We start from the raw sequence: 16,778 nt of genomic DNA on the forward strand, positions 1-16,778 counted from the left end.
AATTCTGACAGTACAAATAAAAAAAAAAATTACAAATTAATATACTTTTTTTTTTAAATTATCAATATACTGAAATTCGAGAGATAAAATATTATAACAAAAAAGTGAAAAATTAAGTAAAATAATTATTTGTAAAATTTTATTTTAAACAGTAATTTTTAAGATATGAGAGCTTAAAGCTAGTAGATCAGAGATTACATTTAAACAGTCACCTGTTATGCAGCCACTATCGCGATTCACGGGCATGCTGTCTAAACGTAGTTTGTGATTAAATCCTTATATCTTTTCTGAAAAAAGACATGACATATTTAACAAAAAAATCTACTGCTTCAAATAAAAATTTACAAATAATTATTTAATTTAATTTTCCGAGAACTTTTTTGCTATAGCATTTTAATTCGCAAATTGTGGAACTGTATGATAAATGCTAAACGTTATATTAATTGTATTATTATTCGATTAAAGCTGAAACATCTGAGATGTTCAATCGTCACTAAATTTTTTGAGATTACAAGGAGTGTTAGAAATTGGAGATTGAAGAAATAGAAATGTCAGTTTGCGGCAATAAACTACAGCAAACGTGCATAAAACGTACGACTGAAGGTTGTATTCTTCATGTTGCAGGTGTCCTGGATGCGCAAACGAGACATGCATATCTTGAGTGCGGGCATCCTCATGTACACGTCGGACCTGAGGTTCCAGGTGATCCATCCGGACAAGTCGGAGAACTGGACGCTGCAAATCAAGTCGCCGCAGCAGCGCGATTCCGGCGTGTACGAGTGTCAGGTCAGCACCGAGCCGAAGATGTCGCTCAACTATAGTCTCAACGTGGTTGGTGAGTACCGCCTGCATTATTCACACGCCTGGCCCGGTTACGTAAATCACGGCCTTGGGTTGATTCTGTTCGAAGTCTCCTCTCGATGGGAGACGAATGTTACGGCCGCTTCTCTATCGCGGCTGCTGTCTCGGAGAAAAGATTGTTCGCGACACGAGCTGGCTGGCAGGATCGAAGTGGGTTAAAGTTTAAACGCTTAAGTGCTTCGTCGCGGGATTATCCTCTCGATGTCGCGTCGCGTCGCGTTCTGAAGTCCCCGTCATTTGGGGATTAACAAGTTGCCCATTGACAATGACATTCAACAAGTATGAGAGAAAGAAAATGAGCAATATTGAGTTTTAGTACGCTTAGCCTATTTGATTAATTCGACCTGTCCGTAGCCTTTGACGTTAGAACCTTTTAAAAAATAGACATTATAAAGTACATTAATATTGATTCAGTCAATCTTAAATGGAGATGTTATAAATTATAGATGTCTGCTTTTGTTTCAATATCTTAAGTTTACACGTTAATTTATATATTTGATGCGTATGCACATGTCATGCTGTCATTTGTCTAGAAAATATATTAATTTGCCAGTTTTTGTAACGTTTGACATATTTGTAGTATTTAATATTATTTTGATGTGATTATTAATATGATAAATAATAAATTTATATATTAAATAACGGTGCAGAAATTTCTCTATAACTGTATCATATGTAAAATTTGATTTCAACTCCATGACGAATGCCGATTGCACAATACGTCTGGCGATGACACGTACAATTATACATTACGCAGATACCAGCGTATCATAAAATATTATTTTGCATTTCCTTGTATGTAAAAATCTATTGCACAGTTACGAAGCAGATGTGTTTTTCCGCGGCAAAATAGCCAATCTTTTAATGTAATATGAAAAATTAACGTGTTAACTTATTGATTTACTTATGCTAACATTATTGCATATTTGCCGGTCGTGTTTATGCAATCCGCTTTCTCAAACAACGAATAAAAATGTAGTTTTCTTGGTTGCACTAAAGTACAGTGAGAACACTATTCGTGTCTTCTTTAAAGTTGAAGGCAAGCACGCCGTAAGATTTAGTTAGGCGAAGTCTTCGCGATTCGGATTTTTTTTTACGTTCGTGAATCTTTCAGCAGTTTCTGAGAACATTAGGGAAAACGACAACGATAACGCACGACTTCCGTTTCTTCCGTTGCGAGCGTCGCCGACCAAATAAAAAGCAACGAGAGTGGGCAAGGGAGGACGAGTTATTTTGCCATCGAAAGTTGGAGCTAAGATACACTATAAACAACGTAACTTTGTACATGCAATCCGGAAGAATTTCATATTGGCATAACTGCTGTGCTGAAAACTCAACATTTTCGCTGCCTGCAGTTCGCGATCCGCCTCTCGTAAACTTTCGGCCATAATAAACATCCGCCAGCTTTGCCGAAAATCGGTGCAACTATCGCATATATATATATATATATATATATATATATATATATATATATATATATATCTTTCTTTTTCTTATTTTACACAAAATTAGTTGTGCTTTATTGTGGCGTTTGCCGCACACGGCGGTTTTCATCGCGCGCTCACGTATCTCGTAAATATAATAAATATTCGCGCTCAGCGCGAGTAAATGAAATTATGCATTATAATGGAATTATATATTAATCTGACACGAAAAGCCAATAGAAATCCTTGTGAGAGTTCCACATATCTCTCTTGCGATACCTTTACTCAAGAAATTTAAAATAAAATTTGACACAAAATTTTGAAATTTCTTAAATTCTGATCTTCTCTGAGATATTTGAGCTCTCGTATTTTTAAGCTATTGAAATTCTTAAGGATTCTTAGTTTTCTTGGATCGTGAAATTGTTCGATCCTTAAAAAATTTTACTGTTAGATTACGAAGTTCTTGATGCCTAAAATTTTTCTATTGCAAAATTTTTCAAGTCCTATATAGATTTTACCGTCGAGATATGTATAAAGCCGCCGTATTAAAATACGAAGAAAAACTTTCTAGTTTCTTTTCAGAGATGTAAAACACCGATAAAAAGAGCGACTGAAACTTACTGAAAGGATCGTAGAATGAAACACGAGAGGTAGAGGGAAATGATAATTTGTAGATTACGAAAGCGAGGGGCGCCATTGGCAAAAAAATTTCTTTTTTTTTATTCGCATTATCGAGATTTGTCGTTTGCTCGCGCGATGAGTAAGATTAAAAACTAGCATAGAATTATTCACTTCCATTTGCGAATATAGGACCGCAGATGCAATCGTTGATTTTGAACTCTGAACGAAGCTAAAGAGAAGAATAAGTGTGGAGTCAGGAACTGAGAGCATGAAGCGCAGGAGAACGTAAGAGCTCCGGCGTGCTCGATAAGCGGCTTGGAGGAAACACGTCGACGAACCGAGTCCTTTTCAACCTCCATCCACCCTTATTCTCCCCTTTTTATGCGCTACGAGCGCATCGATGCAGATGCATCTACTCCGTCTGGAGCGTTTATGTCTGGAAACAGGGAGGGAAGATTGGCGCGAAATAAATCGTCTTTCTTTCGCACGTTCTCTCATTCGTAAAATCGTAAAACATGAAGTCGACGACGAGATCGATTTTACAAATCCATTCTGCAAAAAGCTGAAAACTAGGGAGTCCCTGCTGACTGCAGATCAAAATTTCCCATTGCAGGACGAAGTAACTTGGTGATTGGTGGAAGGGGAAAAAGCTGTTTACTAATAGATCTATAAAGATCGATAGAAGTGTTGAGAGTTATAATAGAAATGTCATACAAAAGTAGGGCAGACTGATGGAAAAATAACGTAACAAGACAAATAATAAAATATAATATTTAACAGGAAAAACTGTTTTATGAGATAATTTTTTTTTTAAATATAATAACAATTTATTAATTATATAAAAATTCATATCGGAGATTTTATGAATAATATTTATATATTACCTTTTAATCGCAATTGTATTTTTTTCTGCTTTATAATTATAATTATTTTAGAAAGCTGTCAGAAAGAAAGTAATTTGTTCAAAATCTCATACGTGATTTTTACGTAAAGTTGCTGAATACAGGAGATTTGGCATTATACTTCTCGTAATTCCCGTTTTTGCCTTTCGAGTCGAAACGTGTCCTACAGAAAATAATTCACGTACCAAAATTTGCGAGGATAATAAAATTCTGCGAGCGGGTAGAACTCCAATCTCACCACTCTAGCATATATATTCTTGACTCAGCATTTTTTTGCTGCAACGTGTTTTCGCCTAGCCGAGCAGCGTAAATACATCGGAATTAACCACTAATGCATTTTTTGCCACTTGGACGTTTGTTAAACGTCTCGCCCTACCCCCGCCAAATAAATCTGAACCCATTTCTCGGATTTTATTCTTGGATACTAGTTGGCCTCACGCGAGCAGCTCTCACATGATTGTATTGATTTAAAGCCCAAATTATGCTATTTGTTTTGATAATAAAATTTGGGAAGATACAATGTCACTTTTTGACAAATGTGATCATAATTTTATTATTAGGTTTAACTTACTCGAAACTTGTTATGTACAGCAATTTGAAATACATACAAAATGGAAGCGTCAAAGAGTATTAATCTTAAATGCTGCCTAAAACTGAATTATATTCTAGCCAACATTATCAAATACGTATTTTACAAATATTCTCTCAATTTAATACATTTACACATATATATTATTTACATATAAAATTGTCTACGTATATATCCTATATATTTATAGGTTGTCATTTATATAAAACATATTAATTTTATATATTTATACCATTTAATACTGAATGTAGAACAATATTGTGGTTTAAATCTATCCTAGTTTACGATATAATATAATAGTATAATAATGGATACCACAGTTGTTCTACATTAGTACGTTAATGAATGCTCTTCGGTCGACGTAATCAGCAACGTAATCGGAAATTCAACGAGAGAGTGAAAATGATAATTGGTCGGCAAAGATTTGCCAGGTAATAGCAATGTCAACGACCAAACCATAACGAAACACGATAATCATTGTATTCAGTCAATTATCGATGTTTTCGATATATATTCCGTATTCTATTATCATCATTGACGGTAATAAAAATCGATGCTTAAAAAAAAAACAGAAAGCATGTGACAAACGTTGAAATGTGTTAAAATTTAATATTATTTTAAAAATAATGTTAAAAAAATTGATTATTCTCGAAGTTTATTACGTTGAGGCAATTGGTATAAGCATATAAATGAGAAAGTATTTTTCACATATTATATCTTCACGCTTCGACAATCGTGATTTTTAATGAAAGTTTGTGTTGCATTATGTATCATATGTTAAAATCAATGGGTGATTCTAAAAGCCTTATAGATGTAATGTTTCATTCAATGAAATAGTTATGTCAATAACGGTGTATATTGGTATGGTGAAAAGTATAAAGATAAAAGAATAAAATAGTAATCACATATACGATAGATATATCTTTAGGAGAAAGAAAATAAGAGTACAAGTGAGTATATACATTTTATACTGTTTTGAACTTTTATATTTTAAGTATACCTTGCTTTGAAAGTGATGCGACTTAAACATCGTCATTTTTTTTAGAAAATGGAGGCAAACATTTTTCTCGGTAATTAAATATATTTTAAAAAAAATTTTATTTATATCTTTATACAGTTTTAAAACATTACCATTCACACAAAGTTAATAATTTAAAACAGCTTTATAAAAACAAAAGAATAAATAAAATATTAAATTCTAAATATTGAATTAAAATTTTAAAATAATTTTAAGGGAAAACAATAATTATTTATTATAATATGAAAGCAAATGAATTTGTAACATACCTTATTGATAATAAAAGAGATGTAAATTAATTATAAAATAAAATAAAAAGGAAAAACATACGAGAAATACGTAATTGGGCATATAGGCCCAGTTTTGACCTTCTAGGTCCCACAGCAAAGATTTTTGCTTTAATCACACTTTTAATTAAGAGGGATATAAGTCATTCTTTGCCGAGACGAAAATACCAGACACAGCGCAATCATAAATAAGACCGCGGACAGTCAGCGTTATGGCCACCGCCAGAGTTGGACAGTGATTTTAAATTACGCGAAACTCGCGGAAAATGAAATTTAATCCAATCTTTGTAAGAGCGCTTGGAATTTTCTTGAAAAGACGCCGAAAAATCTTTAACATATTTCTGTTGACATATGTACACATACTTGACATACTTTTTGTGATTTTGCTCATGCAACATTATATTTGATATAATTAAATAAGAAAGCTCGTGTAACAAACACTTTGTTTATAGTAAAGCAATTCTTTACAATATTTACGTATTTTTATGTATATTAAAATACATTTTTTACTTTTTTTCTAATTTGTTATTCTTAAAAACTTTAATTAGATTTCAATCTGTTGCGTGAAAAAACTTGTGTATAAAATATTTTACATCCATTACGTTATTTTTTAATAGCAAAGTTTTCTTTTTGATTTTTGTTTAATAAAGTTATCAAACAAAATGTTTGTTTACAACTTTCTTATTAATTTGATCTTTTTAATTAAGCTGAAATTTTGTCGAAGTAAAATAATTGCTTGAAATTAACTGAAGGATATAGTTTCGTCAAATATTTTATTTCTCAAAACTTAGTTTATGAATTTTTTATGCAAAATATTTTATATTTGAGTATTATAAATATTTTTCTAATATTTTAACATGAATAATTTAGTTTATCTGTATAAGTAAAGTTTTATTCTTCAAAGTTTTTTAACATTTCATTTTAAATAACTCATTTATTAATCATGTATTAAAATTTTTTCCAATAAAATTCAGATTTCACGTAAGATAAAACCGTATTATTAGTATCTTTTTTTCTTGCAGCAATCTATATACAAAGTGCCTTGTTAATATCGTGAAATATTTTAATAACGAATTTCTTGGCAAAACTCGAGATTAATTTTTCCTTAATTAAGTTTGATTATATTATCTTATTTATTGAATCTATTTAATTATTACATAATTTATAATTATCACATAATTCAAGTTTTGTTTTTCACGCGAACGCTTGAAATTGGTCTTATTTTTACATTAGAAATTAAGTGTTTAAAGATAGTAACAAAATTATTAAAAATAAAAACCCTTGCTTTAAGTTATATTTCGTTAGTTTACATATTATTAGCAATAATAAATGTAAGATTAAACCGTGATGTAAAAACATAATTCACTTATTATTAGTTTTTGTAACATTTAATTTACCAAAACTTTTGGGACTGATGTAAAATTATTCAACGAAGAAATTTTTAGTTGTATCTATGCCAAAGGAAAACAACTGCAATTAATTTGGATAATAATTCAAGAATATACCACTGGATATGCTTTCTAACGATTCCAGATTCTCTATGCAGATATATTTTCTACATTCAACAGATAAACGCGCATATACAGTCTCTTATATTCCGAAGGAAGTACGACGTGCAGAAATAATTACTCTCTGATGTTTTCATTATCGTTGCAATATTCCCACGCCATTGCATCCTTCACTTCCTCGCTCTCGTTCCTTTGCGCATAATAACCGCGTGTTTCGGAGGCAGGCTTTCGCGTTTACGTAAGCCAAAATATTTCATCTTACGCGAGACGGGGAGAGCCTTTATGTCAAGACGTAAGGGCGTCCGCGTTGTGAAAGGAGTTCACGGGAATCCACGGAATAATTCGTGCAAAATTTTGGGAGAGGTAACTTTGGTGAGAACTTTGTGCAGAAAGCTTTGAAATAGAATACATACAGAATGAAGTTATATATCATGAATTCTTTTTATTTAACATATGTGATGATTATTTTCTTTAGAGCGCAAACACTATTGTAGATAATGTTATCGTAATCGTTAAAGTTATTGATATAATGATTAATTACATTAACGAATATTTTAATAAATTATACATACTCGTACAATATTGGCTTAGCAGTTTAATGTCTATATAGTTGTATGCGTTGTATATTACATGCATATATTAATATTTGTGAATTAAATGATGTGCCTTGAATGACGATTTAATTATGTAATCTCCTAATTATTCATAATTTTTAACTGTAGAAATTTCCTGATTTGCCAAGCTTACTTTTATGATGACGTAGATATAAATAGCTTTCGAAATTAATTAAATTACAACGTCATAGTTGTTTTGAAACATTGCACGTATCAAAATGCGGTAATATCGCAATGGAATAATATTTGTTTATTTGACGTTAAGCTGCGCAGGTAAAATTGTGGTCATTCTTCGTTTGTAATAATGTATGCCGCGTTCGCGATACGAAACGATGAGCGAAATGACAGAAGATAGAAAATAATATTAAGCCGTCAGAACAATAGTCGTTATTATTCATGCAATTAAGTCTCATTGTCACGATTGGTCACACTTGGCTACAATATGGGAGCAAATGACACGCGTTAACGCACTGACGGCTTAATTGGTTTCTCCCTCCTTCCTGCTGAAATTGTTCTTGGTGCAACGAGGCATCCACAAATCAATTGCGAAATTTGTGGCCATCATGTACGAAGCAATACGATCCTTCAAAATCGGTGCAGATACGGATATCTATGTCAGATCGATCACTCTTTATGGTTTTTTTTTGTTCGTTTTTTTCCGTACAACTTTCAACTTCCAAAATTGTGTACGAGTACCATCATTCGACAGGAGGTTCCATTTAAATCCGACGTTCATCATCCGAGCTTTTTCTGAAATAAAAACAGAATAAAATGCAACATAATTTTTTGTCAATTATTTTATATAGTAATTTTAAAGAGATATTGAGATATTATTGCATGATGCAACATTAACTTTGGGTATTTAATTACATACAAACGTGCTTTTTTTAATCAATTAGTTACTGAATATTTTGAGGATACATCATATTAAATTAAAGTAGCAATTAGCATCGTGTATTATATATATAACATATTTCATCAATCATCATTCTGTTTATAACATACAATACGGCCAGACAAATGGCCACATTGATAAATACTTCAGAATTGCTCCATCGTTTTATTTCATTTATTCTTTATCTGTAATACTTTTTACGAAAAATATGGATTTAAAGATATAATTTTTAGCTGTGAGCTAGTATTCTTTTTTATTATTTTAGTTACAATACGCATAACAGAATAGAATTAATTTTGTAGCACTTGTGCACTTTTATAAAATTTTTTAATATATTATAACTTATCTTACACTATTTATTATTACATCAGATTATAGTATTGCATTTTTAATTTTGCATACATATTGTAAATATAGTATTTCATATACATATTCCGAAATTTTTTATTGATCTTTTCTATTAAATAATAAAATTAAATAAAATTCTATTCTGAATTCTGCAAATTGTATATCGCTTAAAGTAAATTTTACAGATGTGAGAGTTCTGGTATTTTAGAAGTTTCTATATTGACACATGTGTGACACTCTTGTTTCGAACCCGTCAATTTCGCTGTGCGACGTACGATCACGGTGCGATGCAGTATCTAGGGAATAGGATGCGAGTATTTGTCACTCTTACGGCAATTATGGTCTCTCCCAGGATCGTTTATCTCGTTATGATAGTTAGATTATCTCCGTTCAGCCACAAGATACATGTGCAGATCTATAAGCGACGATATCTCTCCACATCCAAAGCGACCCATTTCAGTCCCCTTTCCTCGCAAATTCGTCTCGCTGGGATTCGGGTGAACCAACATAGTCAGAACTGGTTCAACCATTGTGCTAAATGGACCATGTCATGTAGAAGCGAACCTTTTAGAACACCAGGGGTCTTTTATGTAGCGTATCTTATCAAAAAGCTTATCTTACGAAAATTTTTATCTACTAACTTATAATAAAATATTTTATATACTGATTTGCGTTATATAAGATATTTTATATAATATCTTATTTCATTACAACGTAGATTATTAAATTTATATTTATTTTTGTTGAAAGTTAATTTCATGAAGCTATTTAACGTTTATATATTTATGGCTTGTATAACTTGCGGTTGCTATATTTCTTCATATTTGTAATCATTTTAGAAATTAAACCTTTTATAATTATAAACGTCAAAATATGGTACGCGATAGTTTAAAGTAGCTACTTATGCGAAAAGACACATCAAAAGTCGAAGCGTTAATCGCGAATAGTAAAATCTTATAGTAAAGTCTTTCCCACTCAGATTAATAGCATATGATTCCGCGAACTGCACTTTGCAAGTCATCAACGGCCGTGCTCGAGTTTGCGAGTCATTATAGATCTTTGACGATCCTAATCGCAGTCGCACAATGCTCCGAGATGATTTCCTTCCAGTTCTGAATCGCTCAATTTAGTCGGCAGCCGCGACGCTTTAAGTTTCTAGAAACTCCTAATTTGCGCCGTTGTATTTATCTGCCGTTGCAATTAAGAGAGTTGCAATTGCACTTTGCCGATCCCGATCGCCCGTATGCCAGTGCAGCGAAATTAAACGCCGTCTCTTAAGTTGCGCCTGTTGCGACGATATTTGTGTTCGCTGTATTATAGTATTCCACTTTAAGTTTGCCTCGGATGACCCAACTTTTCGCGAGGTTGCCCTAGAATATCTAGCAACGAACCACAAGGATTGGATAATGGCTAATTATTTCACGGATGGCTTGTGACAGATGATATCGTGGGAAGCTTTAGAAGCTTCGGCTCAACATTGTTCTTAAACACTTGTAATTAAAGCGGTCTTGATTAGACGCAGATCTATTGGTATCTTATTAAACCCTCCAGTTTCGGAAATTAACGAGTCTTTTTGCGACCTAATGAGAGAGGTTCATTAGAAACATGGTAACCAAATACCATCTTAATTGGTGGTACCAATTAGACTGAAATTGGTCTTACGAAGACAATCTATCATATACGGAAAGAACAAATTTATTGTAGTATCTTAAAAGTTTGCTACAGTTATTTTGCTACAGAGCAGAAAATAATTTTATATTGGACTCTCAAAATAATTATGCAAACGTTAAAGCATGATGACACTGCTGCAAAAAACATGGACATTCTAGTAACCAGCTTAAACATCCAATATAAATGTTTACTATCTAAATAGAGAACACTATTTCTCTGAAGAATTATTTTTTCAAATTAATTTATCTTGTGAAATATATAAATTGTTTTTCCACTCGTATTATTAATTAATGCTAAATATCCGTTTTAATTACTTGTGTATCTTTTACAAATGTTTACCAAGTTTATTATCAAAACAACATAAATATTTATTTGGAACATGTAATTACATTTTAATGAAAGAAGTAAGGAATTTTGTAAATTGCTCCCTCGTGGCACGAATGACTTGCACGTTTAATCGTATGGAACAAACACATGTGTGCATCATTTGCGGTTCTACAATTATTGTTATTGCGTCAGGTAGATTAAGTTTAACCCAGAGCAATTCTGTTAAATTTGCTATAAAATTATATACTCGAATAAACATTGCCATGAGCAATCATGTTAAACCGCTTCCTTTGATTTCGCTGTAGGAATATACATATTACGGTGTATATTTCATACAGCAAATGCAGAAATATGTTCTTAAGTACGTGTTAAATAGTAGAGTTGAAATAACACAGAAATTTTAAATCAGTTTCTCGTCATGGTGAATTGTCTTTTACGATTTGCAAAGAAAGCTGCACAATTCTTATGGATTTTGGCCCTGGGTAAAATTGATTGAGACTATATATTATAGATTTTGAATCACAGATCAGTTTCTTTGATAATTGAAGTAATTTTGATAAAAATTCATAAAATATTTAAATAGTTATTATAAATGTTATGTAAATTTTTTATAAATATTATATGCTGTGCGGTTATCATTCCTACATGTATATAAGTACAACAAATCACATTTTATTATCTGAAATTCCACGATTTATTACAAAAACTGATTTGGAATATTCCTAAAATAATGATAAAATATACAACATTTTAAATGGCTGCAGCAAAAAAAACTAACCATTTTTAAGCTTCGTGCCCAAAGAAACGTTTGATGAGTGAACGAAAAACAATAATATATTATACAGTTTGAACCAATCATCAAAAACCCATAGAATTGTACGGGAATCTTTATTGACAAAGACAACGAAAGCAGCTGAGTTGATGCGACAAATAAATTTCACTTTGAGAGGTTATATCGAAAGCCGGTAAATTTCTTGACAGGTTTTTCCAAGAGCATAATGGTGAACATCGGGTTAAGCTACGATAACGCTCCGTGTATTTGAAAGCAACGAAGTACAAAGCAACTTAAATTTAGTTGTCTTAGGGGAACATCATCTTTTCAGTTCACGGCGTTTTCCTAACTCAATTTATAGCAACACTATTTATAGCAACATTTAATCAAATAGTTAAAAATGACGAGTTTTATTTTATTTACAATAATAAGTTTGTTTTAGTTATTGTTTTTAATTCTCCGTACATCTACAAACTAGTGTACAAACGTATTATACGCAATCCATAGCTGTTGAAGAAAAATAGAGGCGCATCTTTTGCTAGCATTATCCGAGTAATCCGAAAGCGGATTAAACACGCTTGTCGAAGCGCGCGGGGAAACAATACGAACGATAGAATGCCAAAATACAAAGGAAACTTGCTCGACTGACGACGACTCCGAATGAAATCGCTCTACACGTACATAAACCGCGCGATCTCGAGTTTGTACGCTCGATGCAACCATTATCGATTCATTAGCACTCGCTTGAATAACCGTTACAAATAAACCTGCTTGCGGTACGTAGTAATCTTACGTGTTCTACCCTTCGAGAAAAAGAAAAAGGAAAAGGCTGTCCGTTTGATAAAGTGCTATCCGCCTCTCCCTCTGTCTGTAACGGTTCACTGCTTTCTCCAGTTTTCCAATAATTGGGAAGAATTTCTTCGGCGACCGATTTACATTAATATCACGACTATTATATTTTTCTCTGTCATGTTTCATTTTTATTGCCATTACTGGCAGACGTATCGTCTGCAGAATTTATATCGTCGATTTGACGAGTTTTGACGATGGAAATCGTCGAAAGAGATAAGGAGAACGCAGGCATGTGCACACGGAAAGGTATATAAAGTTTTATACGCTAGATTGTAATAAGCGATCCGCGTATTAAACTTTACTGTTTCAAATGTCATAATCAAATGTCATCGCGCTGCTCGTGGAAAAATTTTGCGATCTCTTCCTTGTAATACGTTTGAATTTCCGCAGGAATCGTTGCACATTTGGGATTCATCTTTCGATTCGAAATCAATTTTGTGTTGATCCGCATTTTTATAATCCTCTCGGTTGAAGTTTAGCTTGAATTCAATGAATCCAATATTTACGATCGAGAAACGTAAAGAGTATTTGGCTAAACTGCAGTTACAAAAATCCAAGTAGCAAGTAGGCAGTTTAGTTACACATTATCTTGAAACTGTTTCAAAATTTCAATTGTACTTGCCGTATACGCTTTCACAAACTCAAGGCAACTTTGCGCGTTATACTTTTTCGAATTTAAACGAAATAGGTTTAGTGGGCCATTCGCTGGCTAAAGGTTGCTTGAAGAATCACTAAGGACGCCAAGCGCCGCTTTTAAAAGAGGAAGTAAAGTAACCATTATTTAAGTGCTTCCAACCAAATTATTTTCTTTAAGTACGCAGTAAAGAGAAACGACTCTTAAACATCGTTAAAAGGGCAAACCTATTTTGCGGCTTTTTTTTACAAATAGTGCTACTTATATTTCTGAACAACAAATATTAAGAATTATTAAATTAAGAACAGGAGAGTACTCATCATTTATACATCAAGAATATATGACGTCAATAGTTTTAAATTATAAGTTTTTAAATTATAACGCTTGGATAATTCTATATCTGAGAAATAGTAAAGAATAAGTGTAAATAAAAATTAACAATTGTTATATATTTATATTACTATATTAAGAATAAGTTTTATAAGCTATAAAATAGAATTAATCAAATTCTAGACTTTTCAATATTATTATAAAAAATTAATTATGTAATAAAAACATTTTTTATAACATATGGTCTAATTTTATACGAGAAATTCTTTTAAAAATGCACAGTTTTAGTACATTAAGGGTTAATTATTTTTTAAAAATATCTTATTGTATATGTATTTATGTTTAATTTATTTTTTCAAATGTTCTTTCTTGAAAATCATGATTTAGAATGTGTGCAATATACTTGAGAAGAATTTGTAACCTAAAGTTTCTCAGATATAAAAATATTAAATAATTTTGATAAAATTTTAGGAATGCAGTTTTTTTATTGCTTATATCGAAAATAAGAGATAACAATATTTTTTATTTTCAATAATTAAAGCTTATTACAAACATATGTCTTTAAAAAGCAATATCTCGTAAAAAAATTAACATACTTTTACCGGACTGTAAATTTTATTCATTTGCAAATTTTATAATTTGTAACGTTTGGAAAAATACAGTTTATTTGACTGCACAGATGTGCATCTCGACGTGTAACCGAACGAGAATTTACATGCAATGTAAAGAGTGCATCGTGTATGCATCAAAAGTCAAACACTTTGAATCGCAGACGAAACTCTAGCCACGTAATCAGATGCAGCTACGATGTATAATCTACGTGAGCAGTCTTATCTGTGTGTATGTATATGAGTGCGATTGAATTTATTTTCGAGTCACGTTGCATGTGTAAATAATTGGTCCCATCAAAAAATTATATAAGCATTATGCGCGACGGAGAGTGACGCAATGAAAATGGTAACCGAATACTTTAATGTACGGACAATTCAAATGTTTTATTATAAATGCCGCTGATATCGCGCAAGAGTCGTTTGTTTCGTGTGCTTTAACGCATTCGTGATAAAGTGAAATCTCTCTAATCGACGTGTCGCTCTTATAATGCGTTACATTTAATAATAATGAAACACACGTTGCACAATTTTCATCACATTTTACATTTTACAGCAGATTTAACGATATTTCTCGCATGTTTATAATACTGTAGAATGTCTAAGCGTTTTCTAAGTAAAATCTTTATATCATCGTAAAATTGGCAAATTTATATAATACATATAATTTCAATTAAACTTAAATTATGTTAAAATTGATATGCAAATCTGTGCACTTAGGTTTCTCTCTCTCTCTCTCTCTCTCTCTCTCTCTCTCTCTCTCTCTCTCTCTCTCTCTCTCTCAATTGCATAATGTCTCATATACGTCGCAGAATAATTTATATTTAAATTAATTCAGTTTGCATCCTTACAAACAATGCTTTATGCATAAACATATTTTTCAATACAAGGAAATCTGCATTAAAGATATAATTTCTGTAATCTAACCTAACTATAACTAACCATGATTAATTAATAACAAAGACATTGATATATAATTTAAATAATAATAATTACAATACTATGTAGCGAATAAAACAATTTCTTTCGTGTAAAATAAATTGTATACAATGATAATAATTATCAGTATACTATATAATTTAACGCGATAAGCATTTTATTTTTGCATTTAAGAGATATCGGTTTTTTCTTTACTTTTCCTTTGCCTCTTCAAGTGTTCCGACATTGCAACTGATCACAGCGTACTAGTTGAACATTAGGCGCGCGCAAGCCGATGTTCGATCGCGTCTACTTAATATTTTATTGCGCCGCTCGACGCTGGAAATCGTGAATGGAAAGACCGTAATTCCGAGATCACGACGTCGTAAATTGCAAAACAGCGATCTACTTTTCGGCGAAGAGCGATACAGAATTTCGGGACGCTAAAGACCATTCTCGCGGCAACTTAGCCTGAGTCGATACTGGATAAATATTCAATGCAGCGGCGCCTTCGATAAATCTCGTGAGTTCGCGCCCGGCGCGTTTTCATATAAACGAGCAACGAAGAAAGCGTACAATCGTCTTGCCAACTTTTCAAAATAGTATTCTAATATAATGGGAACAAAGTTATAGTATTTTGATATTTTGATCTTATTGTAGTTGTTCCTGCTTGTTAATATTTTTATTTGCAGAAATAAAAAAGCATCTCAACAAGTAAATATTAAATAACAACTAAATGAAAAGCGCATTGAAAGATTAATAAATGTACGTGATTAATATCTTTGTGAGAAAAGGCATTTGAAAAAATAATTACGACTATTATTACTGCTTATTAAAGTAACATAATTCAAAAAGGCAAATATAGGAAACATTAATGTTATTCAATAGAATAGATTTAATTAATTAGTTATAATCACGGTAGAAATGGCGTGGATCAAAAAATTTCGAAATATAAAGGCTACCAATAAACAGATGTAAATTTCAAGAATAGTGTAATACATAAATACGCACAGTATGCTGCGACAAAAAATTCTAGTGCAAATGCAATAAGTATGACATGGTTGGCAACGCTACCGTGCGCTCTTACTTAGAGATTCCTCGAATTACACCGCATCATAAATTCTCGAGCTCGTCGGACTCTCGCATTCATCGGAAATTCTTACTGTGCAAAACGCAGCGGCTATGGTCGCAAACGGATGTATGTAAATGACGCCTTAATAAAGTCAAAAACGGCAAGAGCGAAACGCTAAATGCATATACGACACGGTGGACTGCAACGAAACACGTATATCGCGCAGCCTCTTTGATATTTTCAGCTGACGTCGTCGCACAGAAACCGCTTTCTAGTAATTGCATGTTAAATTGTAATTAAATACGCCAACCGCAATCGATAACACATGACTAGATAATATTGCAATAAATTGCATCGCAGTAATAATTAAAGCTAAATAATAAATATCAATATTAATGCGGCAATAAAGAATACACAACAGCAGAATCAGATTTTAATTTAAACTCGCCTACTACCTCTTCTCTGCACATTTTAATGTGTTCTACTACTCTCTTGGTCAGAAGGTAGTTACTTTAATGGAGTACAGG

The 16,778-nt window shown here is 32.2% G+C and overlaps 1 protein-coding gene across 1 annotated transcript in view; it reads left to right on the forward strand.

Moving 5' to 3' along the window:
• LOC105194584 (zwei Ig domain protein zig-8) overlaps window positions 1-16,778 on the forward strand; it is a 326,168-nt gene that overhangs the window by 178,520 nt on the left and 130,870 nt on the right. Inside the window, exon 3 of the mRNA XM_026135651.2 lies at window positions 625-835. Coding sequence (XP_025991436.1) covers window positions 625-835 — 211 coding nt within the window. The remainder of the gene's footprint in view (window positions 1-624; window positions 836-16,778) is intronic.

Source organism: Solenopsis invicta, chromosome 2, assembly GCF_016802725.1.
Source record: "Solenopsis invicta isolate M01_SB chromosome 2, UNIL_Sinv_3.0, whole genome shotgun sequence".
NCBI lineage: Eukaryota > Metazoa > Arthropoda > Insecta > Hymenoptera > Formicidae > Solenopsis > Solenopsis invicta.